Raw genomic sequence first — 15,076 nt, 5'->3', positions numbered from 1 at the left:
ATTCCAGAGAAATTGCTGGGTTACTTTTCGATCGATTATCGAAAACTCTTTTCCAAAATTTTTTTTATCAGTTACATCATTAAAAACAAAACAAAGCAAAAACAAAACAAAAACACACCAATTGATTAGTTAAAAATGTCACCTTAATTTAAGGTTTAATTTCTGTTATATTACTACTGAGCACTTGTTCATATTTATGAACAGTTTGTATTTCTGCTTTTGCCAATTGTCAGCTTACACCCTTTGCTCATTTCCTTATTGGGGTGTTTCTTATTTTCTAACTTAATTTTAAGGACCTTTTCTCTTAAAAATATTAATCTTTGTCTTTGTGGTTTGTCTTTTAATTTTGTGTATGCTGTTTTACATTACAAAACCTTAAAATGTTTTATGTAGTCAGTTTTCTTTTTCAACCTTCAAATATTAGATGTATTTTTAAGAGTTATATGAGGAAGATGTTTAATTTCTTTTTGCAAATCATTACCTATTAAATGACAACAATTTATCATTTGTTTTAATTGCTCCAATAGCATTTAAAGTAGTTGTGTGCTGGAAGAAAATGCATTTGATTTAGAAATAAAAGACTGAGAAGTGATCTGTCCTTGGGCAAGTTACTTAACATTGCTGGGTCTCAGTATCCTCATCTGTACAATGAGACAGGTACACCTATGTCACAAAGTTTTGTGAAAGTTACATGATATAAAAAGTACACAACTATGTGAGGTATACCATGGTACCTATAATCTAAGTATTCTTGAAAATTGTTAATTTAATCTTGTATTTGGGGCTGCTTGCTCACACTGTGAGCAATGCACAAATGTGTGCACAAAAGTGGCATTTGAGCATCTTCTGAAAGAACTAGCATTCCTATCTTTTTGATAGGAAATTTACAAGAATTTGTAAGAAATTTACATCTTTGTTGGTAAGAACTGCTAGGCAGGTCTTACTAGAAGGCTATGCTTTTGGAAAATGGAATGAAATTTTAGTTTAATTCAGTAAACACACACGTGTGCTGGGAGAGCAAGGTAGCTAAAGCAAAACAGAACGTCAGACTTGGGTCATGCCAGGAAATATTGAGTGGAGACTACCCCTGTTTTGGTCAGAGTCCTTCCTCTAACAAACGCTCCTATTGGGCTACTACTTCCTTAGCAGAGTAATTGAAGGAAGTAGATACTCATCACCAAATAATTTGATTCTAAGTCCCTAGATAACAATAGATTTGCATTTAAAATGCAGAATAAGGGCACCTGGCTGGCTCAGTTGGTTAAGCATCTGACTTTCGATTTTGGCTCAGGTCATGATCTCATGGTTGGTGAGATTGAGCCCTGCGTTCGGCTCTGTGCTGACAGCACCAAGCCTGCTTGGGATTCTCTCTCTCCTTCTCTCTCTGGTCTCCCCCTAGCCCCCTGCTCATGCTTTCTCTCTTTCAAAATAAATAAATTAAAAATATAAAATGCAGAATAATTGTGAAACACTATACAAAAATACTATTTATATTTCTGTTAGAGTTTTAAATAAATATCCATAAATTAAGATTACAATGATAAATACCAAATAGCTAACACCATCATTTTGAATGGGATTAGAAATAATTTCCATTTTCCTCTTTTTGTCTGTATTTTCACATGGACTAGTTATTATCTTTGCAATAAGAAACTGTTCTGTACACTCATACGTGTTTATGTGTGTGTACACGTAAGAAATCTAAGCATTTTGTTGGGGCGTCTGGGTGGCTTAGTCGGTTAAGCGTCTGACTTTCGCTTAGGTCATGATCTTGCCGTTTGTGGTTTTGAGCCCCGCGTCGGGCTCTGTGCTGACTGCCAGCTCAGAGCCTGGAACCTGCTTCAGATTCTATGTCTCCCTCTCTCTCTGACCCTCCCCGGTTCACGCTGTCTCTCTCTCTTTCTCTCCTAAAAATAAATAAAAACATTAAAAAAAATTAAAAATAAAAGAAATCTAAGCATTTTGTGGTTCCACTTCTTTGGCAAAACTGTAATGAATCCCTCATTGCTGGTATCGTATTAAAAAACAAAACAAAACATAAAACAAAATATAGCACATATGGAATGATGTTAAAAAGGAAATCTCTCAAAATGTTTGATAGAGGCAGAAAATTTGACTTTTGTGCTAGTAAATATTTTAAAATGCATATCACAACCTATCTACAAATATGAAAATGGAGAAAATACATTTTTGTTAGTGTACCTTAAACAACAGCATAAGGAAAACGTCTTTAAAAATGTAAGCCACTTCAGCATTCTTTACATGGTGTAATAAAAATGTTTAGTGACCCTACGTACAAGGAAGATAAAGAAAGAAAGCTACTCCAAAAAGCATTAGAGATTAGATTAAGCGAGTTTTAAAAGTGTGGTGCACAGACCCACATAGGTCCCTAAGACATTTTCAGAGAGGCCGTCAGGTCAAAGTATTTTCTGATAATAATAAAAGATGTTATTTGTCTTTTTCACTGTGTTGACATTTGCACTGATGCTGCAAAAGCAATGGTGAGTAAAACTGCTGGAGCTAGGGATCAAGGCAATGGCTCGAAACTGGCTAGTGGTTCTTATGATTTTTACTGGCAAACATTTATCATCATAATAAAATTGCTTTTACTTGGTTATCCTTGATAAAGCAGTAAATGTTATTGCTTTTATTAAGTCTATACCCTTGAATACGTGTTTTTTAAAAAAAATATTTCTGGGGTGCCTGCCTGGCTCAACACAACTCCTGATCTCGGGATCATCAGTTTGAGTCCCACATTAGACATGAAGCCTACTTAAAAAATTAAAAAATAAATAATAAATGAATAAAATATTTCTGTATAACCACATGGGAAATATGCATACAGCATTTCTGCGGCACACAGAAGTACAATGTTCATAGTGGAAAAAAGAAAAAAAACTTCTGCAATTGTTTGAGCTCAACTGGCCCTTTTTTTATAGAAGATTTTCACCTGAAAGATTGTGTGACAGCCAAACTACTGTTCCAACTTGGGTATTTAGCAGATATGCTCTTAAACATAAGGAAAGCCTGTCCTTCAAGGAAAACAGCTGTCAGTATTTGTTGCCAATGATAAAATTTGAGGTAACTAGAAAATTAGAATTGGAAAATTGTGATCTGCTACCCATGAGATTAATAGCGTCTCAGTACTTCAAGACTTAACTGAAAAGATTTATGGTGATATTAACAAATGTGACTCTTTTCGACACCGTGTTAAGAAACTTGGAAGATATATGTAATTCACTGAAAAAATATTTTCCAAATGACCAAAGTATTATATTACAAAATCACATACATAAGTAAAACAGCCATTCAAAGTGCAAGACAGAATAATGGCTTTACAAAGAGCTCATTGATATTGTTTCAGACTCTGCTTGAAACTGACTTTTACCTCTTGGCTAGTTTGAATGTAGTATCAAAGAAGAATGTCCACAGACATTGTAAAAAGCTATTAAATTATTCCCACTTTTTCAACTATATGTCTATGTGAGATTTGACTCTCTTCATGGAATTCAACCAAAACTAAATATTGCAACAAATTAAATACAGAAGAATAGTTGTTTTCTATCAAACCAGATATTTTAAGAGGCTTGTGAAAATGTAAAACAGTGCCGTTATTCTTGCTAATTTTTGTTTTGTTATGAAAAATATAATTATTTTTTATAAAGATGTAATTTTATAATGTACAATGTGTTTCTCATTAGAATTATGAAATGAATCAATAAATAATTATTTAAAAAATTTCTCACTTTATTTCCTAATATGCTGAATTTTGATAGATAAAACCCATATAACTAAAGCTTTATGGGGTCTTAATTTTTGAAGTATAAGAAATTCCTGAGATCTAAAAGTGCAAGGATTCTACTTTGAAATAACTAGAAATACTAAGAATGGATGAGAGGAAGAAAATTAATACTTGTTTTGAATGTTTGTTATATTCTGACCTCATTTAATTCTCACGATTACCCTAGAACATGAATATTATTATCCCCATTTATACATGAAGAGACTGACTAAAAGAGAATAAGTTGTTTGTCCAAAGTTATCATTTAAACCCAGGTCTGTAGAACTCCTCACTTTTTCCTCTTATTGCCTTCCTACCAAAGAACATTTTATTCCATAATTATAAGGTTTGGATTGATCAAAGGACTGACTATTACATTTGGTATTTGAGTTCTTGGTGTGTATATATCTGGTGGGTGGTATCTGGACAGAGAAATTGGGAGAATCTGGGAGGTGAAAGGAAAGGAAAAAATATAATGTTGCAGGAAATAACTCATTATTTATCATTTTAATGAGTGGTGAATTTTGCAAATAAGAATAAAAGAAACACCTTTGGAAAATATTGACCTTACAAGAGATCAAATATGTGATTTTCCTTTAGGACTCCATTCACCACATCTTGTGCAATGCTCTGCTCTCCCCACCAACTTCACTCTATTGATGTTGGTAGTAACTGCCATTGATGGAGAGCTTCACGGTGAAGCCCAGTACCAGATGCTTCATTCCCTCATCCAATCTTTACAACCACTCTATGTGATCAGTATTCCAAATTGAAGCTTTAAGAGTGAAAATGTTTGCCTAAATTGATGTTATAAGTGAGTAGACAAATCAGAACCTAATGCAGGGCTGACGGCAAAGCCCATGCTTTTAATCACCATGCTGTACCGTGTGTCTGCTCCCCAAAGAATTTCAGCTTTTTGAGGACGGAGTATAAATCTTTTTCTTCCAGATATCTCTATGTCTAGCACAATGCTTGGTACATAGTTAGAGAACAGTAAATTTTGTTGACTGAATTAATGAATAAATGAATGCATGAATGAAATGCAGTCAGAGCTATGAAAAGCCAAACTGCTTTCTTTTTCCTAGGAACCTCATTAAAGACAGGGTTTTATTGTTAGGTGATAGGCTACCATCTGTTTGTTAATTTTAATTGTTTTCTCTGGTAACATCCCTTACTCATTGTTTCCCATTGTCATTATTGTACTTCATGTTACTACATCTTATCTGGCCTGTGACAGAAAGAATGATTTTAACTAAGCTCCCTGGGACAGAGGTAGGACTTTGTAATCCTAGATGAAACTGCACTACTAGACTTTCTGCCAAAGCATAACATACCAAAGATCTAAATAAATACATACATAACTAAATAAATACAAATTTTAAACAAATACAACATTTTCTATTTTTTAAAGAAAGGGCCAGAGCATTAGAAATGCTTTGGGAGGCTGTTAGAACCAAGTTCATTTCCCTTCACAAGTAAATTAAACAATCGATAATAGTAATCATATCTTACTATTTAATATACAGCATAAATCTATTCTCTAGAAAGCTCTTTGTTCAGTGTTGCCAGAACTGCTGTTCTTCCCTACTTCCAGAAACCTGGTTTCATTTGGGGTAGCAATACGCTTCCTTTGCAGCTAGACATGGCCATGTAACAAAGTCCTGGCCAGTGAGATGAAAGTATAAGGAGTTGGGGAAAATTTCTGACAGAACTCCTTAAATCAAGGAAATAAAATTTGTCATCCATTTATGATTTTTAAAAAATTTACCAAATAAGGAATAGAAAAGAACATTCTTGATCTGATAAAAGGAATAAAAAAAAAGTAGCTAATAATATAACCAATGGTGAAACATTGAAGATTTCCTCTTAAGATCATAAGCAAGATAAGTGGCAACTCTCTCCGCTTCTATTTAAAATAGTATTAATGACCCTAACCAGTACAATAAGGCAAGAAAAAGAAAGAAAAGGCATAATTATTGGAAGAGGAAGAAGTTGTTATAAATGACATAGTCATGTACATAAAAAGTTCTAAGGAATCTATAAAAAATCGGACTAGAACAAATGAGACAATTTATCAAGGCTGCAGCATGCAATGTGAATATGCAAAATAAATTGCATTTCTATATGTTATCAACAAACATGTAGAAAACACTGTTAGCAATAGCGTTTAAAAAAGCACCTAGGAGTAAATCAAACAAAGCATGTGTAGGATATCTACCCTGAAAATGACAAACCATTGCTGAGAGAAAGAAGACAAGAACTAAATGAATGAAAATATATGTCATATGCAATAATCGAAACATTCGGTATTTTTAAGATGTCCATTCTCCTTAAACTGACCTATCATTTCAATGCAATTCCAATAAAAATCTCAGAATATTTTTTTGAAGAAATCGACAATGTGATTCTAAAATTTCTGTGGAAATGCAAAGGATCTAGAAGACCAAAACAAAAGAGGAACAAAATTGGAGGATTTATGCTCCTGATTTTAGGACTTTTTATAAAGTTGCAGTAATAAAAACTTTAAGGCATTGGTGGTTACATGGTTATATTCAACAGATCAGAGGAAAAGACTGGAGTGTCCAGAATTACATTCATACATATATAGTCAATACTTATTAACAAATATATAAAGGTAATTCAATGGGGAAAGGAAAATCTTGATTAACAAATAGTGCTGGAGCAATGGGGTATTTGCATGAAAACAAAAGATGAACCTAAGCCTTTTCCTCATTCCAATGCAAAAACTAATTTGAGTTCATAGACCTAAAAGCAAGAGCTTCAACCATAAAGTTTCTAGAAGAAATATAGGAAGAATATTTTGGATATTTGCTAAGGTAAAGATATTTTAGAACAAAAAACACACCTAGCCATAAAATTAAAAATTGACAAATGGGACTCCAACAAAATTAGAAACTTGTTTGGCCAGAGGCATTGCTAGAAAAATAAAAATACAACCCACAAGTGGGGAAGAAATATTTGTAAAACATATATTTGACAAAGAACTTTTATCCACAATATACAAGGAACTTACATAACATAATATTAAAAAGAAAATCTAATGTTTAAAACTGGGCAAAAAATTTGAAAAAATAATTCACAAAATAAGGTATGAGAATGGAAGGAAAACACATGAAAAATGCTCAACATCTTTTGTTACAGGGAAATGCAACTCAAAGTTACAACAGTATACATAGCTATTAGAATGGCTAAAATTAGAAAGACTGACAATACTAAGTGTTATCAAGGATCTGGAATGATTGGAACACAATGCTGATGGAAATGCAAAATGGCAAATCTACTTTGGAAAATAACCTGATAGGTTCTTTAAAAATTAAAACTACAGTTGTACAATTCAGTAACCAATTCTAGGTATCTGTCGAAGAGAAATAAAAACATACATGCACACAAAGAGTTATAGGCAAGTGATCAAAGCAGCATTTTTCACAATAGGCAAAAAATGGGAAACACTGCAAATGTCCATCAAGGAAAGAATGAATAAGCAAAGTGTAGTAAATCCATACAACGGACTATTACTTAAAACAAAAAGGAACAAACAGCTGATAAACATAAAATCATGGCTGAATCTCAGAAACATTATATTGGACAAAAGAAGCCAGGAATAGAGGTATATACTATATTATTTTATTTATATGAAATCCAGTAATAGGCAAAACCAACCTAAATTATGGAAATCAGAAAGTAGTTACCTCTGAGTGAATAGAACTGACTATAGTGTGGCACAAAGAAACTTTCTGAGGTGATAGAAATGTTCTACATCATGTTTTAGGTGTAATTACATTGGTATATTCAATTGTCAAAACTCATCAAGCTGATGTATGCGTCTTAGTGCTTGTCAATTATATGTTGAAATAAAAGATAGGAAGAAAGACAATGCCTTTTATTGATCTGCCCTTCTTTTCCTCTTTCTTTACTGCCTGGGATGAAGAAATGATGAGTTATATCACAGAAAACTCCCTGGGCCTTGAAGATAAAACCCAAGAGCCAGTGATGATAGAGTGGAAAGCAGAAAAGGCTCAGAGCTCTGCTGTGTGGAGTTGCCACACCAGCCCTGAATTGCCTTTCTCTAGAGTCCCTTCATTTGAGAAAGGAAAAAAAAAAAACCCTCCCTTTAAAATTTTTTTTAAACATTTATTCATTTTTGAGAGACAGAGAGAGACAGAGTGCAAGTGGGGAAGGGGAAGAGAGAGAGGGGACACAGAATCTGAAGCAGGCTCCAGGCTCTGAGCTGTCAGCACAGAGCCTGACGTGGGAATTGAACTCACAAACCATGAAATCATGACCTGAGCCAAAGTCAGATGCCCAACTGACTGAGCCACCCAGGCACCCCCAAAAAACCCTCCCTTGTTAAGCTAGTATCTCTGGTGCTCACAAACAAACATAATTCCTAACAGAATCAGTGATGAGTTCCTTTCATGGTCAAATTATTTTTGTCTATGTCAGATTCTAGTTGGGAATCACACTGAAATGTTTTTAAATGATGTTATAAAGGTGCTTGTCTTTTAGAGATTGATGCCTTGGGTGTATAAAAGTATTAAAAGTCAATATACTTTTGGAAAGTCACTGCATATATACTAGACCATAGCAGTAAGGGGCTTGGTTTTGGACCAACACAGATTTTGGTACAGATCACGGATTAGTCATGTGCCCTTGGGGAAATTGCTAACCTCTCAGAGCCTCTGTTACTTCCTCTGAGTATAGGCATGATAAAACCTGCTTTGAACTGCTATTATTATGAAGATTGAACGAGGTCATATATGTGCAACCTTTAGCACAATGTCTGGCACAGAGCAAATGGTAGCTCTTTTTAATAGGATATTAAATAATTTGATTTTGAACATGTCATTGACTGTACAGGTATGCCATCACAATGCAACTTGACCTTGACCATCAAAAACTTGATGGTTTTAAGAGCTGCTAATAGCACATTATAATAGAGCCTACAATGCTTAATTTCCTACTGACTTGGGTAGCAGTGAAGGCTGTAAATAATAAGAGAAATCCAAGCAATAAGAGAAATCCACATTTCCCAAAGGGTGTCAGAGGGAGCTGTACAAATTGTTATTTTGGCAGAAGTCATTGCCATGAAGAAAAATACTCTGAGAAAGTGTGGGTTACTGTCAAATAGCCTTAGAAAGTGGGGGCCATTGGGAATAGAAGGTCTCTGAGGGGTTGTGGATGGACACAGGCTACTGAAACCTATAGCAAAAGAGTCACTTCCCTTGTCTACAGAACACAAAGCCAATTTTTTCACGTCCTAAAAAAAAGATGCTACACAGGAAGACAGATGTGAGGATGCTGAGAGAACCCAAGACTAGAACCAGGTATTAAGACAAGGCCACCTTAGTTTCAAAAAGCCCAGGCAACTGAGGGAGCTGCTGAGATCCAACCTGACCTGAGGGAAATGCCAGGGAGTTAGCAAGCTCTTGGCAAGCACCACTCTGAGCAGGGCTATCTCCACAGAAAATCAGTGTTCAAAGATGCCAGAGAATCATTTACTTACCTGCAAGGGTTGGTGATTTCTTCTGGTGTTGTTTTCATAAAAGGGGAGACGGGTTTTTCCACAAAAGAGCCGAAGCCCAGTCTAAAGTTGCTGGTTAATTTAGACATCTCCTTGGAAAGCAGGGAGCCCAGCTCTTTGATTGTGTTGAGGTCATCATCCATGGAGGCCGAGAGGTCCATGAGGTAATACAAGTCCACTGGGTAATCCTCTGTCTGGCGGACTTGCACTTGCAGGGTCTGTTCACTGCCTGCAAAGCCCACGCAACAAATGCAAATCCTTAAAAATACATTGAGACTTACTTCTGAATAGCCATTTACTGGGCCAACTGGCTATTTCATTTCAATAAGAACTTGCTGAAGATACTGAGGATTTCAGAAACTACCTGGTCAAGTTTACAAGTGAATGAGCCCATGAAAAATCTTTCAGCAGTGAGTTTAGAGCCACTGAAGAAAGTAAAAGTTAGGATATTTTATATCTCCTTGGGAGAACTAGCATCCATTTAGATGGAAGATAAGCTGAATTTTTTGTATGTGGTTTTAGCAAGAGAGAAGAAAATAAAGAGGAGTTTAAAGCTACATTACAACACTTGAAGAAATGTGAGGTAAGCCCTAACAACATTTGAGTAATTCAAATGCTTACTATTAGATAAGCTGATTTTAGTAATGCATTTGGAATGCAAGTGACCAATGTGAATGAAGAAAAGTATTAGGCCAGCAATTCTCTATTTCCTTAAGAATGAGATATCTGAGTCATAATAATCAATGATATGTAACATAGTACCCAGTCTATTAGCTTAATAATGGTATTACCATATGCAACGGTAGATTTATTTACATGAGCTGTAAATTTACATTATTTACATTTATTTACACATGCATCAGCACGTGTAAATCATAACATACCTGGTCTCAATTTAAGAGTCAAGCTCTGAGGTGCAATCTGAACAATGTCAGAACTATTTTTCTGTCTGCCTACACTGAGAGGCTTATTTGTAAGTATTTCTATTTGGGAGACAGGGTTTTCGATGAAGGCTAGTTGACATCCTCTAGCTAAAAGAGTTGCTGGGGTATCACACCTTTCTCCAATTCCCGATGGATGGGTGAAATTCTAACAAAAGAAGAAAAAACAATAAAGATTTTTTAAAAAGGCAAATCTCCATTTCTTTATAAGACAAAAAAATTTTTTTTTGCTTGTTTTGCTAGTTAGGCAGCTTGCCATACTCAGTATATCATACCCCCATGTGCCTGATGTTAATTGTAGGTCTAAAATTAAGTTATAGCAGAATAACCAGAGAATTCTGCCAGTGAAGTTCTGAGTAAAATTGGATTCTCCTTTTAATTATACACAGTTGAATTCCCCTACCAGTCACTTATTTGTTTGTGTTATTATTTTGTCCTCAGTGCTCACTTCTTTAAAGCTTTTTCTGTACCATGATCACCAGATTCTTGAAACAGTTGGGTCAGAGAGTTAATATCATTCCATAAAAATATCTCTTTGGGTTGACCTGTAGGCTCCTGGGCTGTCTTAGTTCTCTGTGTGTCTATTACCAAATCCGATGACAAAGAGAACCTTTCCTGTCAGTTCTGAAAGGACAGAGATTATGACATCTCCCTATCTAGCTCTCTCTTCTAGTTTCATTTATGGATACATTCATTACCCTTCTATTGTGCCCTTCCTTCACTAAAGTTGACCTCTTGGGGACTGTAAACTTGGTGTCTGAAAGTATTCCAGTTCAAGGTCTTTTAGAATTTGTCTCCAAAGATTTGGAGGTGGAGAAGGGAAGCAAAGAGAATATGGTGTAAAAGACTACTTTTCTATCTAGGACTGAGGAGTTTCCCAGGTCCCTTCTGATCCACTTGGTAACAGGAGACAGTGAGATGATGTTTCCAGGCAGAGACATGGCCATTACAACCTTGCAATTGTTGACCCAAATGGAGTTGAGAGATAATTACCTGTCTTACCCTATAGTACACTGAAGCTCTAGGCAAAGTCAAACTTGAGGTTCATTGACTGTCATGCTTGGAAAGAAGCAAACCAACACTCAAATGGTTTTCCTCATCTCCTAGAATTCCACTCTAGCTATTTCACCAACTAGAAAAGTTATATTTCTTTTGAAATTGATTTTTTGGAATGCAATTCATTATTTGTCAGGCAGGCCTGGTGCATATTTGAGGCCCTAGACTAAGTATGGCAAACACTGTAACTTCCCTTGCTATGTTCAAGGCAAACAGTGGCTTGACAAAGCCTCAGAATGCTTCTCAACACAATGTCACTGCTACCCCCTGTAACCACAGTGTTGGCCAAGGTGTCAGGGGTGGTGTTAACCATAGCATGTGTTTTTTTCAATTTGCTCTGAACAGAAGCTTCATGTACTATTTGCTTTAGTTGCCTCAACTGATGTATCTACTTCTACTGTTAGAGTGTGTTCAGAATACTCTGGCTTTAAAAACTGACAATAATTTGGCTAACCAGTATCATCCACCACTAAAGCTATGAGGAGTAACTTAAGAAGCCCTCTTAAACAAGTGCTAAAAATGCATTTAAATAAATTCTACAGGTAAGCATATTGTTAGACTGATTTGTTGTTTCAGGTCTCTGGCATGGAATTCACACTATCTTTTTCAGGGATTCAACATAAAAAAAAGTGGGTTTCTCTCTCTTTGTATATTTTCAAAACTGTTTTTGATATATGAGTTTTAAAAAAGTATAACTCCCTCACATGTGTATGTATGTTCCATCTGTCAGAACAGTAGTAAGGGAGTAAGCTGGGTTTGTGCTCTGTGTCTGTGAGGCCTTCCTCTATGGTATACATTCAACTTGGAATGTGAGATTTAATAACTATAGCCTACTCTTGAGCCAGGCACTCAAGTTTGTTCCCTTTTGAGCATACAACTCAGTTCTTGCTGAACTCGCAGTTTGTATTCTTTGATTTGTATTCAGATTCTCCTTATGAGATTCAGTAGAGAACTATTGTAAATCAGGAAGAGTTAAGGCAGCTCAGGAATCCTGTATGGATGGCTCTAAGGGGTCACAGGAGGCAGTGACTTAGGATTCCTTGTTACATGTACCCCCACCCCCTTATTCTACTTTTTTATAGTTTTCCGTTTGATGAGATAAGGAATGTCTGTTTCAGGCTTTGTCATCACTGTGTACAAAGTCACCAGGCTCATGAAAGCTTAATTTTTAAAAGAACTGGATACTGTCTGAACAGCAAAGTTTGCCCCAAACCTAGAAGACGTCTCTTAGAACCTGGCAGTGGTTCCAGATGGACCCTCAGACAGAGTACAACCATGTTATTGAAGCCAAATGTATGTTTAACTTTAGAAAACATCATCTCCGTGATCTCTGATTATTCAGAGCCTTGGCATTTGACATGTAACCAGTTAGAAACGACTTTAAAGTAAGAGGAGGGATCAGGTTACTAAAGGATCCCGAATTAGGTATTTTTCACATTGATTTGACATTCACTACTTCCACAAATTGTTTCTGAAGGTAATCACATGAATGACACTGTGATCTACTAATGCTTACATTTTTCTTTCCTGATTTGTTTTGCTCCTATACCCCACAGAAAGCAGGACACTATCACAACAATTATCAATGGAATCTGAAGAGAGTATAACTGCAGTTTTTACAAACACGATGAGGTTATTTGTTTTACCTCCTGAGAACACCAGGCACACTGAGGTCCAATGAGTAAGCAGTCTTCACAGGTTTCTGCACCTCCCATAGCACAGCCACCTGTGTTTAAAGCCAGCAAGACACAAGGGATTCAGCATACTCTCACCCACTCCATTTACGAGAAAGAAGTACGGCTCTTAAAATGCATGAATGAAGCAACATTAAAGTCATTTTTAGTCTTCAAAGATCAGTCCTTAAAATGTTGGCAACTCATCAAAAAGTTCATATTCTACATCCATCACATTGAGAATACATATGTTTTTTAGCCAAATTGATCATTCTTTTATTTTCTTGAAATATAAAAATGTCTTAGCTTTCACAAACTTAGAATCATTCGTTCTATTTATTAGCCTCATTCACTATCATCCACTTTAATTTTTAGAAATTATTTGCAACCATTAAAAAATGCTTCTCTCTTAAATGTGTTATTTTTTTATTCTTAAAATAAGTTCTTCTTTTTCAAGATTATTGCTCTTAAGTGGAAGACCTTACACAATAGAATAGCTAGAAAAGTTACCAAGATGGTTCTCAGGGAGGTATTAAGGAGCCCTATTGTGTAGAAAAGCTGTTTAATTCTCCTCATTAAGATGCCCATGCAACCTTTGTATTTATTTACCTGAAGCCTAGAGCATTTGCTGTGGGAACAGCCCTGCCTCTGCCTGTAATTTGTTAGTGTTCCTTCGGTGGCAAAAGAGCAAGTGAACAGATCAAATAAAAAATGACTTCAGATCTAGTTTCTGAACCAAATGACAGGTTTGTCAAGCATACCGCGAAAGCAATATATCGGAGAGCTTAGGTCTTACCTTGTACGTGATCGTTCCTTCCTAGAAATAGAAAGAACAGGCAAAGCAGTTCAATCCCCATTCGTCTCAGTTCTCGCTGTGCAGACAGATTAAAAAATGAATTACCTTCAACGTTACAAGACCAATGCTGAACATCGTTAAAGTCTTTCTTTTCTTGAGGTGTAGAATTTTAAATACTACTTACGCTGCTTTGAAAAGAAACTTGAGGTGTAAATTTAAAAGTTTTCATTAAGATTGAAATGAAAACAGGCTACCTGGACAGGTAAAGAAGGAAAGCTGTGTTTAAAAGCAACTTCAACATGATTTACTTCCTTGTTCTCCTTATAAGGAAGGCAGGTGTACAATCACCAAGAAGGTGGGGAAATTCATTCAGTAGAAATTTTTGTATAAATTCTTTTAGTCTCTCTGCACCCTAGAGAAAGTTAATATCTTTAGTGAAATAGTGATCAATGAAATGTCAAAAGAGCAAAGGAAATAGAATCTAAAGTTGTTCCTAAAATAGTTTTAATTTAATGGCAACAGTAAAGATGATAAATACAATACAAGGATATAACTTATATGTAAGAAGGGTTTTAAAAATAAGCTAAAGGCAGATACCTGAGATTTTTGTATTCCATTGTTAAATCCTTTGCAGAAAATTGAAATGAACTCTGAAAAATAAAAATCATTTTACAATCAAAATAGAAAGCAGGCTAGGGAAAGCAAAACACTGCTCCTTTGTTTTTCCAAATTGGATGTAAGATATTTTTTCATGAGAATAGAATTCTTTTTTTTTTTAAGTTTATTTATTTTGAAAGAGACACAGAGAGAGAGAGAGCACAAGTGGGGGATTGGCAGAGAGAGACGAGAGAGAGGGAATCCCAAGCAGGCTCCATGCTGTCAGCACAGGGCCTGATTCAGGGCTCAAACTCAATCTGTAAGATCATGACCTGAGATGAAGTCAGAATCAAATGCTTAACCAACTTAGCCACCCAGGAGCCCCATCAGTATAGGATTCTCAATTAAAAAGTGCTATTGGAAATAGATATAATGTATGAAAATGAAATTAGACCCAGATTAGACAGTTTCACAACAACAATGGACACAAAATGGTGGTGCCTAGGATTCAGCATCCTCCTGGATAGGGACCAAGGGCTCTTCTTTCTGTCCCAGCCTCTTACTCACCACTTAGCACATAGCAGGTATTTACTTGTTAAAATAAAGAGTGACCAATTTAAAATATATACAATCTATGGCTAAATTCATGAGGTTGATAACATATTTTCCCAACGTATTCAGGAGAGTGTT

General features: G+C 35.6%; 1 protein-coding gene across 2 annotated transcripts in view; it reads right to left on the bottom strand.

The window, feature by feature from the left end:
* ITGB6 (integrin subunit beta 6) overlaps window positions 1-14,018 on the bottom strand; it is a 75,310-nt gene extending 61,292 nt beyond the window's left edge. Inside the window, exons 1-5 of one of the 2 annotated variants that reach the window (XM_077761002.1) lie at window positions 13,974-14,018; window positions 13,790-13,865; window positions 12,967-13,046; window positions 10,208-10,412; window positions 9,306-9,552 (exon numbers count right to left, since the gene is read on the bottom strand). In XM_077761002.1, coding sequence (XP_077617128.1) covers window positions 9,306-9,552; window positions 10,208-10,412; window positions 12,967-13,046; window positions 13,790-13,865; window positions 13,974-14,018 — 653 coding nt within the window. Of the gene's footprint in view, window positions 1-9,305; window positions 9,553-10,203; window positions 10,413-12,966; window positions 13,047-13,789; window positions 13,866-13,973 lie in introns of those variants that run through there. The other variant, XM_077761003.1, reaches the window with a different exon arrangement.
* Window positions 14,019-15,076: the final 1,058 nt, after the last annotated feature.

This window comes from Crocuta crocuta, unplaced genomic scaffold (assembly GCF_008692635.1).
Source record: "Crocuta crocuta isolate KB4526 unplaced genomic scaffold, BGI_CrCroc_1.0 scaffold153, whole genome shotgun sequence".
Lineage (NCBI taxonomy): Eukaryota > Metazoa > Chordata > Mammalia > Carnivora > Hyaenidae > Crocuta > Crocuta crocuta.
The sequence above is the reverse complement of the archived record's forward strand: the minus strand, read 5'-3'. Positions and strand labels throughout refer to the sequence as shown.